The sequence below is a fragment of the Colobus angolensis genome, unplaced genomic scaffold (genome assembly GCF_000951035.1).
Source record: "Colobus angolensis palliatus isolate OR3802 unplaced genomic scaffold, Cang.pa_1.0 Scaffold63, whole genome shotgun sequence".
Classification (NCBI taxonomy): Eukaryota; Metazoa; Chordata; class Mammalia; order Primates; family Cercopithecidae; genus Colobus; species Colobus angolensis.
The window spans coordinates 6,524,313-6,538,309 of NW_012119932.1; the positions used below are offsets into that span (position 1 = coordinate 6,524,313).

At 35.5% G+C, this 13,997-nt stretch overlaps 1 protein-coding gene across 2 annotated transcripts in view; it reads right to left on the reverse strand.

The window, feature by feature from the left end:
• PLXDC2 (plexin domain containing 2) overlaps window positions 1-13,997 on the reverse strand; it is a 453,731-nt gene that overhangs the window by 128,025 nt on the left and 311,709 nt on the right. For both annotated transcript variants that reach the window (XM_011963864.1, XM_011963863.1), the window contains one exon: window positions 2,961-3,083. In XM_011963864.1, the coding sequence (XP_011819254.1) occupies window positions 2,961-3,083 (123 nt within the window). The remainder of the gene's footprint in view (window positions 1-2,960; window positions 3,084-13,997) is intronic.

A 13,997-nucleotide genomic window follows, 5' to 3' on the forward strand; every position in this document is an offset into this window, starting at 1 on the left:
GGAGGAAGGAAAAAGAAAAGAAAGAAGGAAGGAAGAGAAAAGAAAAGAAAAAAGAAAAAGAGCAAGAAGACAATAGCCAGGAAACTTCCCATGATTTTATAAGTATAGGAATTTTCTAATTGTGAAATGCCTCCTAGCTTCTTTTTCCTTCACGCATGTCTACAACCCTCAAGCTCTAGTCTCTGCCTTATCCTCTAGCTTCTATCGCGCTCTGGTGATGCAGTGAAAACAGTGAACCAGAGGGCAGAAGACTTAGACTCGCACTTTGTCTCTATAAAACTTTCCACGTGAACTTGGACACAACTAATCTTCATGAAACCGTTTCCTTTCCTGTAACATGGGGAGTATGGTTTTTGCCTTCAAGCGATTCCTGCATTAAATACAAGAAAATATAGTTACCCTTGACTATTTATGAAAATAAGAGGGCTGTATAAATTAAAGTTTTAATGCAAATTCTGAGGGAGAGATTCTCAATATTTTGTTAGTAGCAGGTTGCTAAAAAGCACACTGTTGGCCCGGCGCGGTGGCTCATGCGCCTGTAATCCCAGCACTTTGGGAGGCCGAAGCGGGTGCATCAGGGGTCAGCAGATCGACACTATCCTGGCTAATACGGTGAAACCCCGTCTCTACTAAAAATAACAATTAAAAAAAATAGCCGGGCGTGGTAGCGGGTGCCTGTAGGCCCAGCTACTGGGGAGGCTGAGGCAGGAGAATGGCGTGAACCCGGGAAGCAGAGCTTGCAGTGGGCCGAGATCGCGCCACTGCACTCCAGCCTGGGTAACAGAACCAGACAGAGCACGACTCCGTTTCCAAAAAAAAAAAAAAAAAAAAAAAGGCATACTGTTTGCACATGCTCAATTTTATATTATGTAATAGCATAGCTCTCTCAACATTTGCTGATTTAAATTTTCTAACTGCTGCTGTCTTCTCTAGAGAAGTTTGCTTTCCTAAATTGTTGAATTTCCAATCTTTAAGTATCCTGTCAGTGAGTCTAGCCAAACTTGAAAATATTTCAGCAAGTTGTTGTGGTATTAAAAGGGCTTTGTGAAGAGCCTTACAGTATTTAAAAGTGTTTCATTCATTCAATAAAACACAAGCTTTCATTATCATATTGTTTGAACTCAATATTCCTCAATATTAGATTCCTATGGAATAAGTCATTACACAGAAGATATTTCAATGGGTAAAAAATACATGCTTTCTTGAGTATTAATACTTTTATAATTCCCAGAAATAAAAACTCAGTTTACATATGTAATTATTTTCATTCATTCATTGAATAATTATTTAGGACCTACAGTCTATTAAGTATCTATGCAGGGTACTGGAGATAAAATGATTTCTTATAAACAGCCACAGTCCTTGTTTTTAAAGAACCTAGAGTTCAGTTGGAGTAGTATACATCAATTTTTAACAATCACTCAAATACAAGTAAAATCCAAATATTAAGAGCTACCTAGGAACAAGGTATATGAGAATATATGTAGAGAGACTTATTTAATATGCCTTATGATTTTGATAGCAACAGTATAAAGTCTTGGTCATTAGAATCATGTGCCCATGAGTAAATGACCCTAATATCACCTAGCGAATGTCGGAGCTTGGAAAATAGTCAACGTTCACTGAATCTTTTATTATTTCCATAGGATAGATTCCCAAGGCAATTTTGTATTGGAATGATAGAGTAAGTTTCAGATAAGTTTCCGGCTGCAGTTTTGCCTCAAGAATACTGTATTTACAGTCTACTTGCACATCCTTGGGTGTTAGCACCTCATGAGTTTTTAAACAATGGAAGAGAATATAATAGTTCTCAAAATAATAGAGATGAATCATTATTACAGCTAACATTTAGAGTTACTTCATATTGGATCAGACCTTGGTATTACTCAAGTTCTTCAAAGTGTATTTCCTAAGGTGAATATCTAACTATGTTTAGTTTCTTCATTGTGCTATTTCGACCTGTAAAATGACTTTCATCACACTGGTCAGGAGATTGCTCTTAGCAAAATGATCGTATTTCTCCAAGGCTACAGCTACCATCAAGTCTATTCCAACCATGAGCAAATTTCTTCCTTGATCATCACAAATAAGACAAGAGTAGAAATAACTCTGTTCACCCCAATTGCTTGTATTATTTGCAGGCATAAAATTGTCATTTGAACAAATAAATATCATTTGTGAATGATAAATACACAGAAAATTCTATACTTAATTAATCGTTCAAATATAAACTCTTTGTTACCTATAATTTATTTTCTCTACCAAAGTTAGAGCTTTCAATAAGATGTTGAGATGAAAACTCATTTAGGTCTCCAAGGCCTTGAATTTCTCGCTTGGATTTTGGCAGCACTTAATGATATATTCTAGTTTTTTCTCTATTTTATATGTCCCAAAATAGTAATAGCAGGGATATATTGCTCTTAGTATGTTTGATAAATCTTAACAGGCTCTCACTCATTTTTTAAAGTCAAGAAAACTTCATTTTCTTAAGTTGAACTACCCACAACTAATTACTTTATACTTTCTAAAATATGTGTTCATCTTATGAATACATACAAGTCATAAGTTCTGGAAATTTAATGTCAATATATGCCACCTCCCTCTACTGGAAGATCAGAACTAACAAAATTATTCTTATTTCCATTTTTTCTGATGGGAAAATTGGAAAACTGACTTATTGAAATAGCATCAAATAAATGCCTTTGCTTTGTCTGAGGTCTTGTCTACAGCAACTCATTTTTATTGCATATAGTAGATGTTAATAAACGTGTTGAATGAATGAATGAATGCCATTTGTGTACTTAATAAATCTTAGCAGAGTAACATTTGTCATCTCAGACCATTTGCATCAAGCAGTTTACACACCAAAAAATAAACAGTTAACAAAAACATTAACAGGAATCTGATGCTTGAGGTTTAAAAATATACATGCAGCAAAAAATAGGCTATTCAATACATACCATTATCAAAATATCTGACAGTTGAATTTCTGGATACACTGGGATCGAAATTTGCCATTAAAGGTGCTATGTACTGTGTGGCTGTTAGCATTCGATGTACAACTTCTCCAGTGTATATGAAACCTAGAATTAGAAAAATAGGAAACATATTCAGAAAAAGAAGCCCATATAAAATTATGATTAAAATACTACAAACTCAATTACAGTCATATTATGAAAATAAAATGTCATGGTTGCTGGAAAAAAAGGAACATATTTAATATCTTAGTATCTAATTAACAATACTTGGTCTGGATTAAGTAACAAATTCTTGTATAATTTGGTAGAACCTTGCAAATCCAAAATCTATAACATGTACAATTTTAATTGGGGGAAAAGTGACTATTATCTGGATGAGATTATTAGACTAAAAATGCTAATACAGCATTATAAGTAATTCAAATATTCAATTTGCTGTTATTAATCCCTTGTTATTTTAACACTAGCTTACCACACAAGTCCTTTTAATGAGTGAATTCATTTTCATGATATTTATTTAAGCTACCATCTCAGCATAGGAATTTTAGAAATGACATCTGGTACAATGTAGAAAATGTTTTGATCCTTTTTTTTTTTTTTTTTTTCTTGAAAGTTGAAAGGGGGCTAAACACCCATGGTGAAGTTTTCACATTCTTGGTTTGCTCAAGCTTCTATATTATCAGCATGTTATCAAGAAGATAAAGTCTATATGTTTGCAGATAAGGTGGTAAAACATTGACAATGCACAAATGCTTCCCTATTTAGAGATTTAATCAATGCCAGTCTATTCTAGCAGTTGGATAATGAGAAGGAATTTACTGTGGAGGACTTTGGCTTTGAATTAACTTTCAATAGCTCCTATATTACAAGTCTAACTCCCTTTCTATTATTCACAGTAGGTTTATTTACTTTGTGGATTATCCATGACAAACTGTTAATCCTGTGCTGGCTTCTTGCCTTCAAAGTCTTTAGCTGCCTGAAAGGAGAGTCAGCTTAGGGATTGCTAACTAATTTTAATATTAATCTAAGAAATACACAATTGAGATACATATGCAAATGCACACACACAAATAAAATGCAAGGCAAATTATTTGTGACAATGCAATTGTAATGTTTGGGCAGTCATGAGTTAATTAGATACCCGGCACTAATATAAATCATTTTTCTACTTTCACAAGAATTAATAAGATAATGATATTTAAAGCTCAAAAAGTGTTAAACTTTGATAACTCATTTTATGGTCTGAATAAATATTTCATTGGCAGATTGTGGTCTTCATTGTTTCAAATTCCAAACTGTGATGTCTAGGTAAGATATTGCAGAGTTAAACCTGTAGCTATTTACTTAGAAATTAATTTCTCTCTTTTTGGCAATATCTTCTTTCCTTTGACTACCGTTTAACTTTTCATCAAAAGCATAATTGAACTCTAGCTATTCATCTTAAAAAATATCTTAACTGGAAAAATATTCAATGTGTACTTTTATCATCATGACTTCTTGTTTCTTAAATGACTTACTGTTTCTTATTTACCAAGCACTGTCTTTCAAAATAAATACCTGATGCTTTAAGCAGAATTTTGTACATTTGCAATTTCACCTACCTGAAGTGTATTAAAAATATTATGGTGATAAGGTCATTGCTTTTATTATACTTCCTTCTAGATTTTCAGTCATACTCCTAATATTCAAAGTGCAATATTACATCCTTAACATTATAAGCATGAAGAGTAACTGTTTTCCAGGGTCTCTATTTTCTCTCCTATCCTCACCAGCATGCATTTATAATTTATCATTAAAATGAATACAAAAATTCTATAGATACCATCTCTTAAGGGAAATGTTTGAATTAGACGCTGAAAGTGTTATTTCCGAGAAAATAGCTCCAAGTAGGTTATTTCTCTTCTTTATATTCTCCAAGTACAAATAGAAGAAACTGCTTAACTTGGAGGATGGAGGCCAGTTATTCAAGGAAGGAAGATAACTTTAAATAAGTACAAAATTCATTCTCCAAGACAACTTTGTAAGAAGAACAGCAGCAATCCCTAGAAATACACTGTTGCAAAATGTAAGAGCACTGATGATTTCAGACACTTCATACTTACTGCTAGTATTTAAATAAATAAAATATATATACTTTCCCCTCAATGTTTCTACATAGATTTGCTAAGAAACTACATATACTTTCATCGATTTGCTAAGAAACTTCTCTCTACTCTCAGTAACCCAGTTTTCAGATGACAGAAACCATTAACTATTGTTTCTTTTGATCAGGAAAATGTTTCCCAAATCTACAATTTATCAAATGTCAAAGGTGAAATTTCAAATTGTTTCCAAAGAACTAAGTAGAAATACAGAAGAATTTGTTAACATGTATAAGCCACAGATATAGTTTTTAATTATTTTGTTACTAGACTATTAAAATAAGTTATGTTACTACGAGTATTATGGTTGCTACAACCACAGTGAACAAGAAACTGCTACCACAATTACTAGCATGTCTGGTACTTCTATTACTACTACCACTATTAGTACCACCACCACGAAGAATTACTATGAAAAAAAATAAAAACCCCAAGAAGGAAAAAAACCCTACTACTCTGCAAAGTGAGTTTAATTTTACTAATTCAGGGAATACTTGTTTGTTTTTCTTCATCATATTGAAAGGTAATTATATCAATATCTCAGGTTAGTTTCTAACGACCAAGAAATAAAATTCTTGACTTCTTGGTGAAGCCCATCTAATGATAGGCTTTACCTAGTTCTCCTTAAGTTTCTAGATTTTAAAAATATCACTTCAGTAGTGGTTAATAATTGAGTGGAGACAAGCCTCACAAGCTTGCAGGGGAATGTAATTAGGTGTTAAATAAGAAAGAGTTATGCAAATTAATGCAAAAAAACTCCAAAGCTTTACAGGCACTCATAGCTACCAACACCCCATTAGACATTTACTTCTTTTCTTTGACTGTTCTGGGCATTCCCAGCTAAAGATGATATATAAAATATATATTTATTTATATAAATACATATGTATATTTTGTGTGTATACATATGTTATTTTTCTGGTTCTTAATGTTTTGGCGTAATTTAAGCAATATGTTTATTAATTTATTTATATTTTTATGTTTTTGAGAAGGAGTCTCGCTCTGTCGCCCAGGCTGGAGTGCAGTGGCATGATCTCAGCTCACTACAAGCTCCACCTCCCGGGTTCACACAATTCTCCTGCCTCAGCCTCCCGAGTAGCTGGGACTACAGGCGCCCGCCACCATGCCCGGCTAATTTCTTGTATTTTTAGTAGAGAGGGGGTTTCACTGTGTTAGCCAGGATGGTCTCGATCTCCTGACCTCGTGATCCGCCTACCTGGGCCTCCCGAAGTACTGGGATTACAGGTGTGAGCCACCGTGCCCGGCCCTTTTTTTTTTTTTTTTTTTTTTTATATATACACTTCAAGTTTTGGGATACTTGTGCAGAATGTGCAGGTTTGTTACATAGGTATACACGTGCCATGGTGGTTTGCTGCAACCATCAATGTATCATCTACATTAGGCACTTCTCCTAATGCTATCCCTTCCCAAGCCCCCCACCCCCTGGCAGGCCCCCGTGTGTGATGTTCCCCTCCCTGTGTCCATGTGTCCTCATTGTTCAACTCCCATTTATGAGTGAGAACATGTGGTGTTTGGTTTTCTGTTCTTGTGTTAGTTTGCTGAGAATGATGGTTTCCAGCTTCATCCATGTCCCTGCAAAGGACGTTAACTCATTCTTTTTTATGGCTGCATAGTATTCCATGGGGTTTATGTGCCACATTTTATTTATCCAGTCTATCATTGATGGGCCTTTGAGTTGGTTCCAAGTCTTTGCTATTGTGAATAGTGCTGCAATAAACATATGTGTGCATGTGTCTTTATAGTAGAATGATTTATAATCCTTCAGGTATATGTTTTAACCATTTTGTTTACACATCTCTGTAGCCATTTGAAGGGCTAATCACACAATGTCGCCTTTGCTTACTGTATGATTCCACTATAAATAGCACTCATCTGCTCATCTGCCTTTGCAGAAAAGTGGTCATTTATGCAGAAAATTTGGGACTGAGAAAGATACCTTCACGTAAAAGAATGAAGTAAGAGAGGCAAACATATTTTGTTCTTTGAATCTCAAATAATAGCAAATACATGGCCACTCCCTTTTGCCTTAGCAATTAGTAAAACTAGAGTCAAATTCTGAGATCGGTTGTAATCAATAGCTTTGTTGTTGTACCTTGAAAAATTTCCTTGGGCCGCTTTCCATAGGTAGTCTCTAGTCATGTGAATAATCTGTTTTTACATCTGTAAGCCTCATCGAGTCTGTTGGGGGATTCTATCATTGTAGATCTTGTCATGAATAAATCCCATTCAATCATTATAGATTTATTAACCATAACTATGTATTTACTAACCTGAAATATCATTCTGATAATGGTGAAATTAACCAGTATCTATATAGGCCTTTGCTAATTATATTATTTTCATTATTTTTTTTTCAGAGACAGAGTCTTGCTATGTCACTCAGGCTGGAGTGCAGTGGCATGATCTTGGCTCACTGCAAACTCAGCCTCCCAGGCTGAAGCGATCCTCCTGTCTCAGCCTCCTGAGTGGCTGGGATTACAGGCATGCACTGGCATGCCCAGCTAATTTTAGTATTTTTAGTAGAGACATGGTTTCACCATGTTGGCCAGGCTGGTCTTGAACTCCTGGTCTCAAGTGATCCACCTGCCTTTGCCTCCCAAAGTGCTAGGATTACAGGTATGAGCCCCTGCACCCAAACTTCATGTATTTTTTTTATTGTGTTCTTGCACTAACTTTAAAAAAGAATAATGGTGCAATTAGTATTATTTCCATTTATTAAATGAAGTATTTAATAAGGCTGGGTAATTTGCCTAAAGCCGCATGGCTAGAATAGGTCTTGTGATTCTAAATGTTATGGACTCTTTACAATATATTTTTACAGTCATTATGTGTCCAGCCTTACAACAGATACATTAGAAGACAGAAAGTTAGGCAGTATTATTTTTACTTATCTTGACGTCGTTTCTAAGGCAATCACTCTAGGAATGCTGACAATCCCCATAAACAAGTTAAAATTGCCACCGGATGACACTTTCCATAATTATCCAGTAAGACCTCACTTAACATCTCCAGGTTCTTGGAAACTGTGACTTTAAGGTAAAATATATAAGGCAACCAATTTCAGCACTGGCTAATTGATATCAGTAAGATTTAAGTTCCTATGACATATTTCTGAATACAAAACCTCACCAAACTTCTAAATAAAGTGTTCCAAAAACACTTATTTAAATAAACTTGAGCTCTACATACATTTAAGAAAGGTTAATAAAAACAGATAATTATTCATCCAGTTCTTTTGGTTCTGGGTCACAGGTGGCCTGAGCCTTTCCTGGCAGCTAAGGGAGTGAGGCAAGTACCAACCCTGGACCAGATGCCATCCCATCACAGGGCACATTCCCACATACACCCACACTCAGTCACACTGAGACCACGTCGACATGCAGTAAATCTGATGTGCACATCTTTGGAATGTGGGAGGAAACCAAAGTACCCAGAGAAAGCCTACGCAGACATGGAAAGAACGCACAAACTTCACACAGACAGTGGCCCTAACCAGGAGTCAGTTTTTTGTGTTTCTTTTCTCATCAACATTGAAGAATGATGTTGAGCAGAACAACTTTTTATTCAAGGATCTGCTATATACTCTCCCTCATTGGATTTTATACATAAACAAGGAGGTTGAGGAAGAAAAGACCTGTTCTGTCTGTGTGAAAATTCCAGCACTTATGCTTTAGAGCAGGGTGTTGGTCACCTCAAATCATGATACTTTTATTGAAATACTAAAGGTTCTTTATTTTAATTGGAAGATTTCATAGATTTATATTATATTCCTCTATTGCAATTCCCCAAATGAGACGTAAATTGACATGGGAATCACACACGATGAGATAATTCATTTCCTAGTAGAAGAAAATTATTTCCTAGTGATGTGACTAAATTACTTAAACTCTGCGTACTTCAGTTACCTAATCTGCTAAATGGGAGTGTAACGGAGTCAATATCATTGGGTTGTTGTGATGGCTGAAAGAGTGAATACTGTAAGACGAATGCTTAAAAGTTTGCAGAAAACCAATGAATCACTTATATTTGCTCAAATTTTTACCCCTTGAGGCCTTTTTCTATGAAGCCTTTACAAGTTAATCTTGGACTTATGCTAGGATATTTATATGACTTTAAAATTGTGCTTCAGACCTAAATGTACAACATGTGTTTACCTGCCTTATTCTTGTTTGAGTTAAGGTAGACTATTGATCCTAACTACAGGATAATAGATAACAAAAACCTGAGTGTCCAAAATTCTTAGCTTGATGTATTTCTCCTTACATTCTGATGGAACAAGCACTTTGTAACAATGTTAACCTCCTATGGGTTGCAAGTGGTTGTTTCGTTTAATTGGAAGTGTCATCGTAATAAAGGAAGCACAAAGAAGCTATAATTGCTTGTGAAACACTCCATAAAACTTTAATGTGTAAGGTACTCCATAAAATATTCTACTTCATCATCTTTTAGTTAATATTTTGGACCCAAGAGGAAAGGCTGGAGTTGATGGGTATGCCTGTAGGGCACTGAACATTTGCAGCTAAATGTTGTCTTTACAGTGCAAATGATAATGGTATATGCCATCTTTATTATATGACATATGTACTGTTATCTCTACACATTAATCAAATAGATCTGAAATTTATGATCTTTTATCCATAAGGATTTGAAGACCCACTTCCTCATTGTGATCTCTGACTAACCTTCTATGTGTTCCATTTCTTCTATTCATGAAGAATTGAATTATTTAACTGCGTGTTTGCATTTATTGTTTGTCAATAGCTCAGTGTTGTTGGTGGACAAGTTGCTTGAACAACTTGATGAGGTCTCAGAACAATTCAAATTATGTTTTGCAAAAGTTCTATTTTGTAAGTCATGATACGTTTCACATGCTATAAACTACCTTCTTTAATAAAAATACTTGTCAGATTTTTAAACAAAACCATGTGTGGCAGCAATTGATAATCTGAAAATGAAAAGTTGTGGTAAGTTATTTGATAATATAACTGCCTGCCAGCTGCTACAATGCAATGACAGTTTTTATGTAACAGACTTCCTCTGCATAAAATTGGTGCTAGTGGACCATATAGTTCACTATGAGGATATTGGCTTGTATTTGCAAACTAGATGGTTAATAAAATAAAATGAAGGGAAGAAATAGAAGCATTCAGAAATTCATGTGAGTTTACTAATCACTGGCTCCTAGGAAGAAACCCATAATATTTTCAATCACCAAATACTTTCCCTTTACAATTCCAACCAGCTGTCAAGTTAAAATATATCAAGGGTCTTTTATATTAAAATATATTCATTAGTTCTTAGGAAGCAACCCATAATAGTGTCAATCACCAGTTACCATATTTATACTTGTAACCAGCTGTCAAGGTAAAATACATCAAATAGATTTTGTATACAAAATCAAAATATATTTACATGTGTTAACATATATCACATGTCATAGACTCCTTAATTTTATTGACATAAGGCAGCATTGGGGATTATAAACAACAACAAAACCATTCCTTGGGGGGAAAAAAGCAACAAGTGACAACTCTGTTATCAGCTGCAAATTATGTTCATAAAATTACCAATATAAAAATTTGTGTTGACCATATAAAAAGTCTCTCTCCAACTCCAGAAAGGAGTTGAAATGTATAGATGAAGAGGGAAAGATAGACAAAAAACAAACGAACAAACAAAAGCCAAAAATCAAACACCAAAAAGCCCAAACCTTCTTCCTGAATTTTCATTTTGAACTAACAACAAAATTGTTGATTTCAGTTCTTGTTTCCTCCATCTTGTTCCTAAAAGAAATTCATGTAACATGTTCTTAATTAATGTTAATTCCTCCTAGTGATCACTGTCAACAGCTCCCCTCACCACCTCCTTAAATGCTTCTGATTATCTAGGATTTCTAGATACGGGTTCATTCAGAACCATATCTAGACTGCAGACTACGCATGGCAACCCTTGGAGTTTTATAGTACACAAGGCACCTGGCTTTTCATGGAGACATTGAACTGGCCATCAAGTTTATTTCCTCTATCAAAATAGACCCTACTAATGTTTTAAAAGCCTTAATCCTGCAGGTAGAGTAATGGCAGCAATACGGCAGAATAGGAGTTTCCAGTACTTGTCCACTTTCAGAAAAATAAATTTATGCAATCATCCATAGACAAAAATACCTTCTCAAGAACTAAGAAACCCAGGTGAGAGATTATAGCACCTAAGTGGAGCCCAAAAATAAGAAAAGACACATTGAAGAAGATAGGTAAGAAAATTTCACATTACCCACATCAAGTCTTCTCCAAGCCTATGCAACCCAGTGCAGAGAAAGATACCCTCTGGGTGAGTAAAGTGAGCAGCACCAAGTCTTCCTGTAGACCCCGACACTGGCCCATCCCAGTGAACCCCTTCAGGCAGGCCCATAGAGACCTAAGCTCCAAACTAACCCATGTGACTCCATATTCCAGGCCCACCCCGACACCAGACCAGCACTTGCAATCCTGGATTCCAGGCTGGCCCACATGGCTCCAGGCTCCAGGCTGGATGATGTGGTACCCAGTACCAAGTAGTTTGGCCTTCAGAAACCTAGGTTTCAGGTAAGCCCTTGTGAACCCTTGTGCCAGGTTGATTCCCATAGACCCAAGATGCAGGCCCAAACTCATTGACCCAGGAACCATGCCTGTCATATAGACCCAGACACTAGGATTGCCCAGTTAATCGAGGCTCCAGGCATACATCTGCAGACTCAGGCACCAGGTTAACTCCTGTGGACCCAGGCAGTAGGCCCACCCAAACGCTGATCCAGCCAGCCTGCCCAAAAACTCCAGAAGTAAGCCTGAACATAGACTATGTCAGCCACCAGCACAGAATTTCTGGATGGACTGAATGGTGACGGTAATTTTTTGTCAACATCAGTATATAAAGACTGAAAGAAGTGCCTACTTCTTCAAATGCAGAGTACATTACTAATGCAAGGTAACAAGGCTCACAAATAATCAAAGAAACATGACAGCATCAAGATAACCAAATAAAGCACCCATAACAGACCTCAAAGAATTGGAGATCCATGAACTGCCTGACAAATAACTGAAAATAATCATCTTGAAGCTCAGTGAGCTACAGAACACAAGTACAAAACAAACTGATATCAGGAAAGTAATACAAGAATAAAACAAGAAGTGTAACAAACAGATAGAAACCATGAAAAAAAGAAGCAAACAGAAATTCTGGAATGGAAGAACACATTAACTGAAGTGAAAAATTCCATAGAGAGGTTCAACAGCAGACTTGTTAAAGCAGGAGAAAGAATCAGCAAGCTTGAAGACAGAGCATTTAAAATTACCTGGTAAGAGGAGCAACAACAAAAGAATTTTTATAAGAGCAAAGAAAGCCTACAGGAATTATGAGACATCATTAAGTGAACCAATATATTCATTATGAGAGTTCCAAAAGAAGCAGAGAAAGAGAAAAGGCCAAAACTTATTATGCATAAACAATAATAGAAAACTTCTCAAATCTGGAGAAAGAAATGAACGTCCAGATCCATGAAGCCCAAAGAATCCCAAGAAGTTTAGACATAAACAGATCATCACAAAAACATGTTATTAACAAATTCTCTGAAGTCAAAAACACAACAAGAATTTTGAGAGCAGCAAGACAAAAATCTACTCTTGACATAAAAGGGGATGTCTATAAGGCTATCAGGGTGTTTCTCAGCAGGAATCTTGGCTAAAGAAAGAAGTATGATAAATACAAAGTGTTCAAAGTAAACCAGCAATAACCAAGAATACTATACCTAGCCAAGCTGACTTTTATAATGTAGAAGAGAGAAAAAATTGCCTGGACAAACAAAAGATGAGGCAGTTCATCACCATTAGAACTACCTCATAAGAAATGGTAAAGAGAATCTTTAAGTTGAAGTGAAATGATAGAAACTAACAATATGAAAATATATGAAAGAACAAGACTCACTGTAATGGTCAGAATGCAGTCACACTCAGCTATTCTTATATTCCAATAGTGCTCCACAACTCACTTTTAACTCTAGTATAAAAGTTAAAAGACAAAGGTATTGGAAATATAGCTATAATAATTTAGGAACGAATACATAATAAAAAAGATAAAATTGTGAAATAAGCTACAAAAAATATCAGGAGAGGAGAAATTAAAGTGTAGTTTTTGTATGTGGAGAAAGCTATGTTGTTATCAGTTTAAAGCATATGCTATGACTTGAAGATGTCTTATGTAAGCTTAGTGGTAACCATAAAGGAACAATTGATGGCAGATATAAAGATAAAGAAATTAAAGCAAATCACAACAAAAAATTGTCAAATCAAAAAGAAAACAATAGGAGAGGAAGAAAACAAGAAAAGGGCTATAAAATAGAAAACAATTAACAAAATGTAAATAGTAAGTCTTATCTATAAATAATTACTCTAAATGTGTGGATTACATTCTTCAATCAAAAGACATATAGTGGTTGAATTGATTTTGTTTGTTTGTTTGTTTAAAGATCCGACTATATGTTCTCTACAAAAGACTTAACCTTAGCTTTAAGGACACTCATATGCTGAAAGTTAAGGATGGACAAAGATAGTCCCTGCAAATTGCACCAAAAGAGACCAGGAATAGCCATAACTGTATCAGACAAAATAGATGTTAAATCAAAAACTGTCACAAGAGACAATGATAACGATATCAATGCATCAGAAGGGCATAAAATTATAAACATTTATGCCCCCAATATTAAGAACATAAATATATGGCCGGGCATGGTGGCTCACGCCTGTAATCCCAGCACTTTAGGAGGCCGAGGCAGGCGGATCACGAGGTCAGGAGATCGAGACAATCCTGGCTAACACGGTGAAACCCC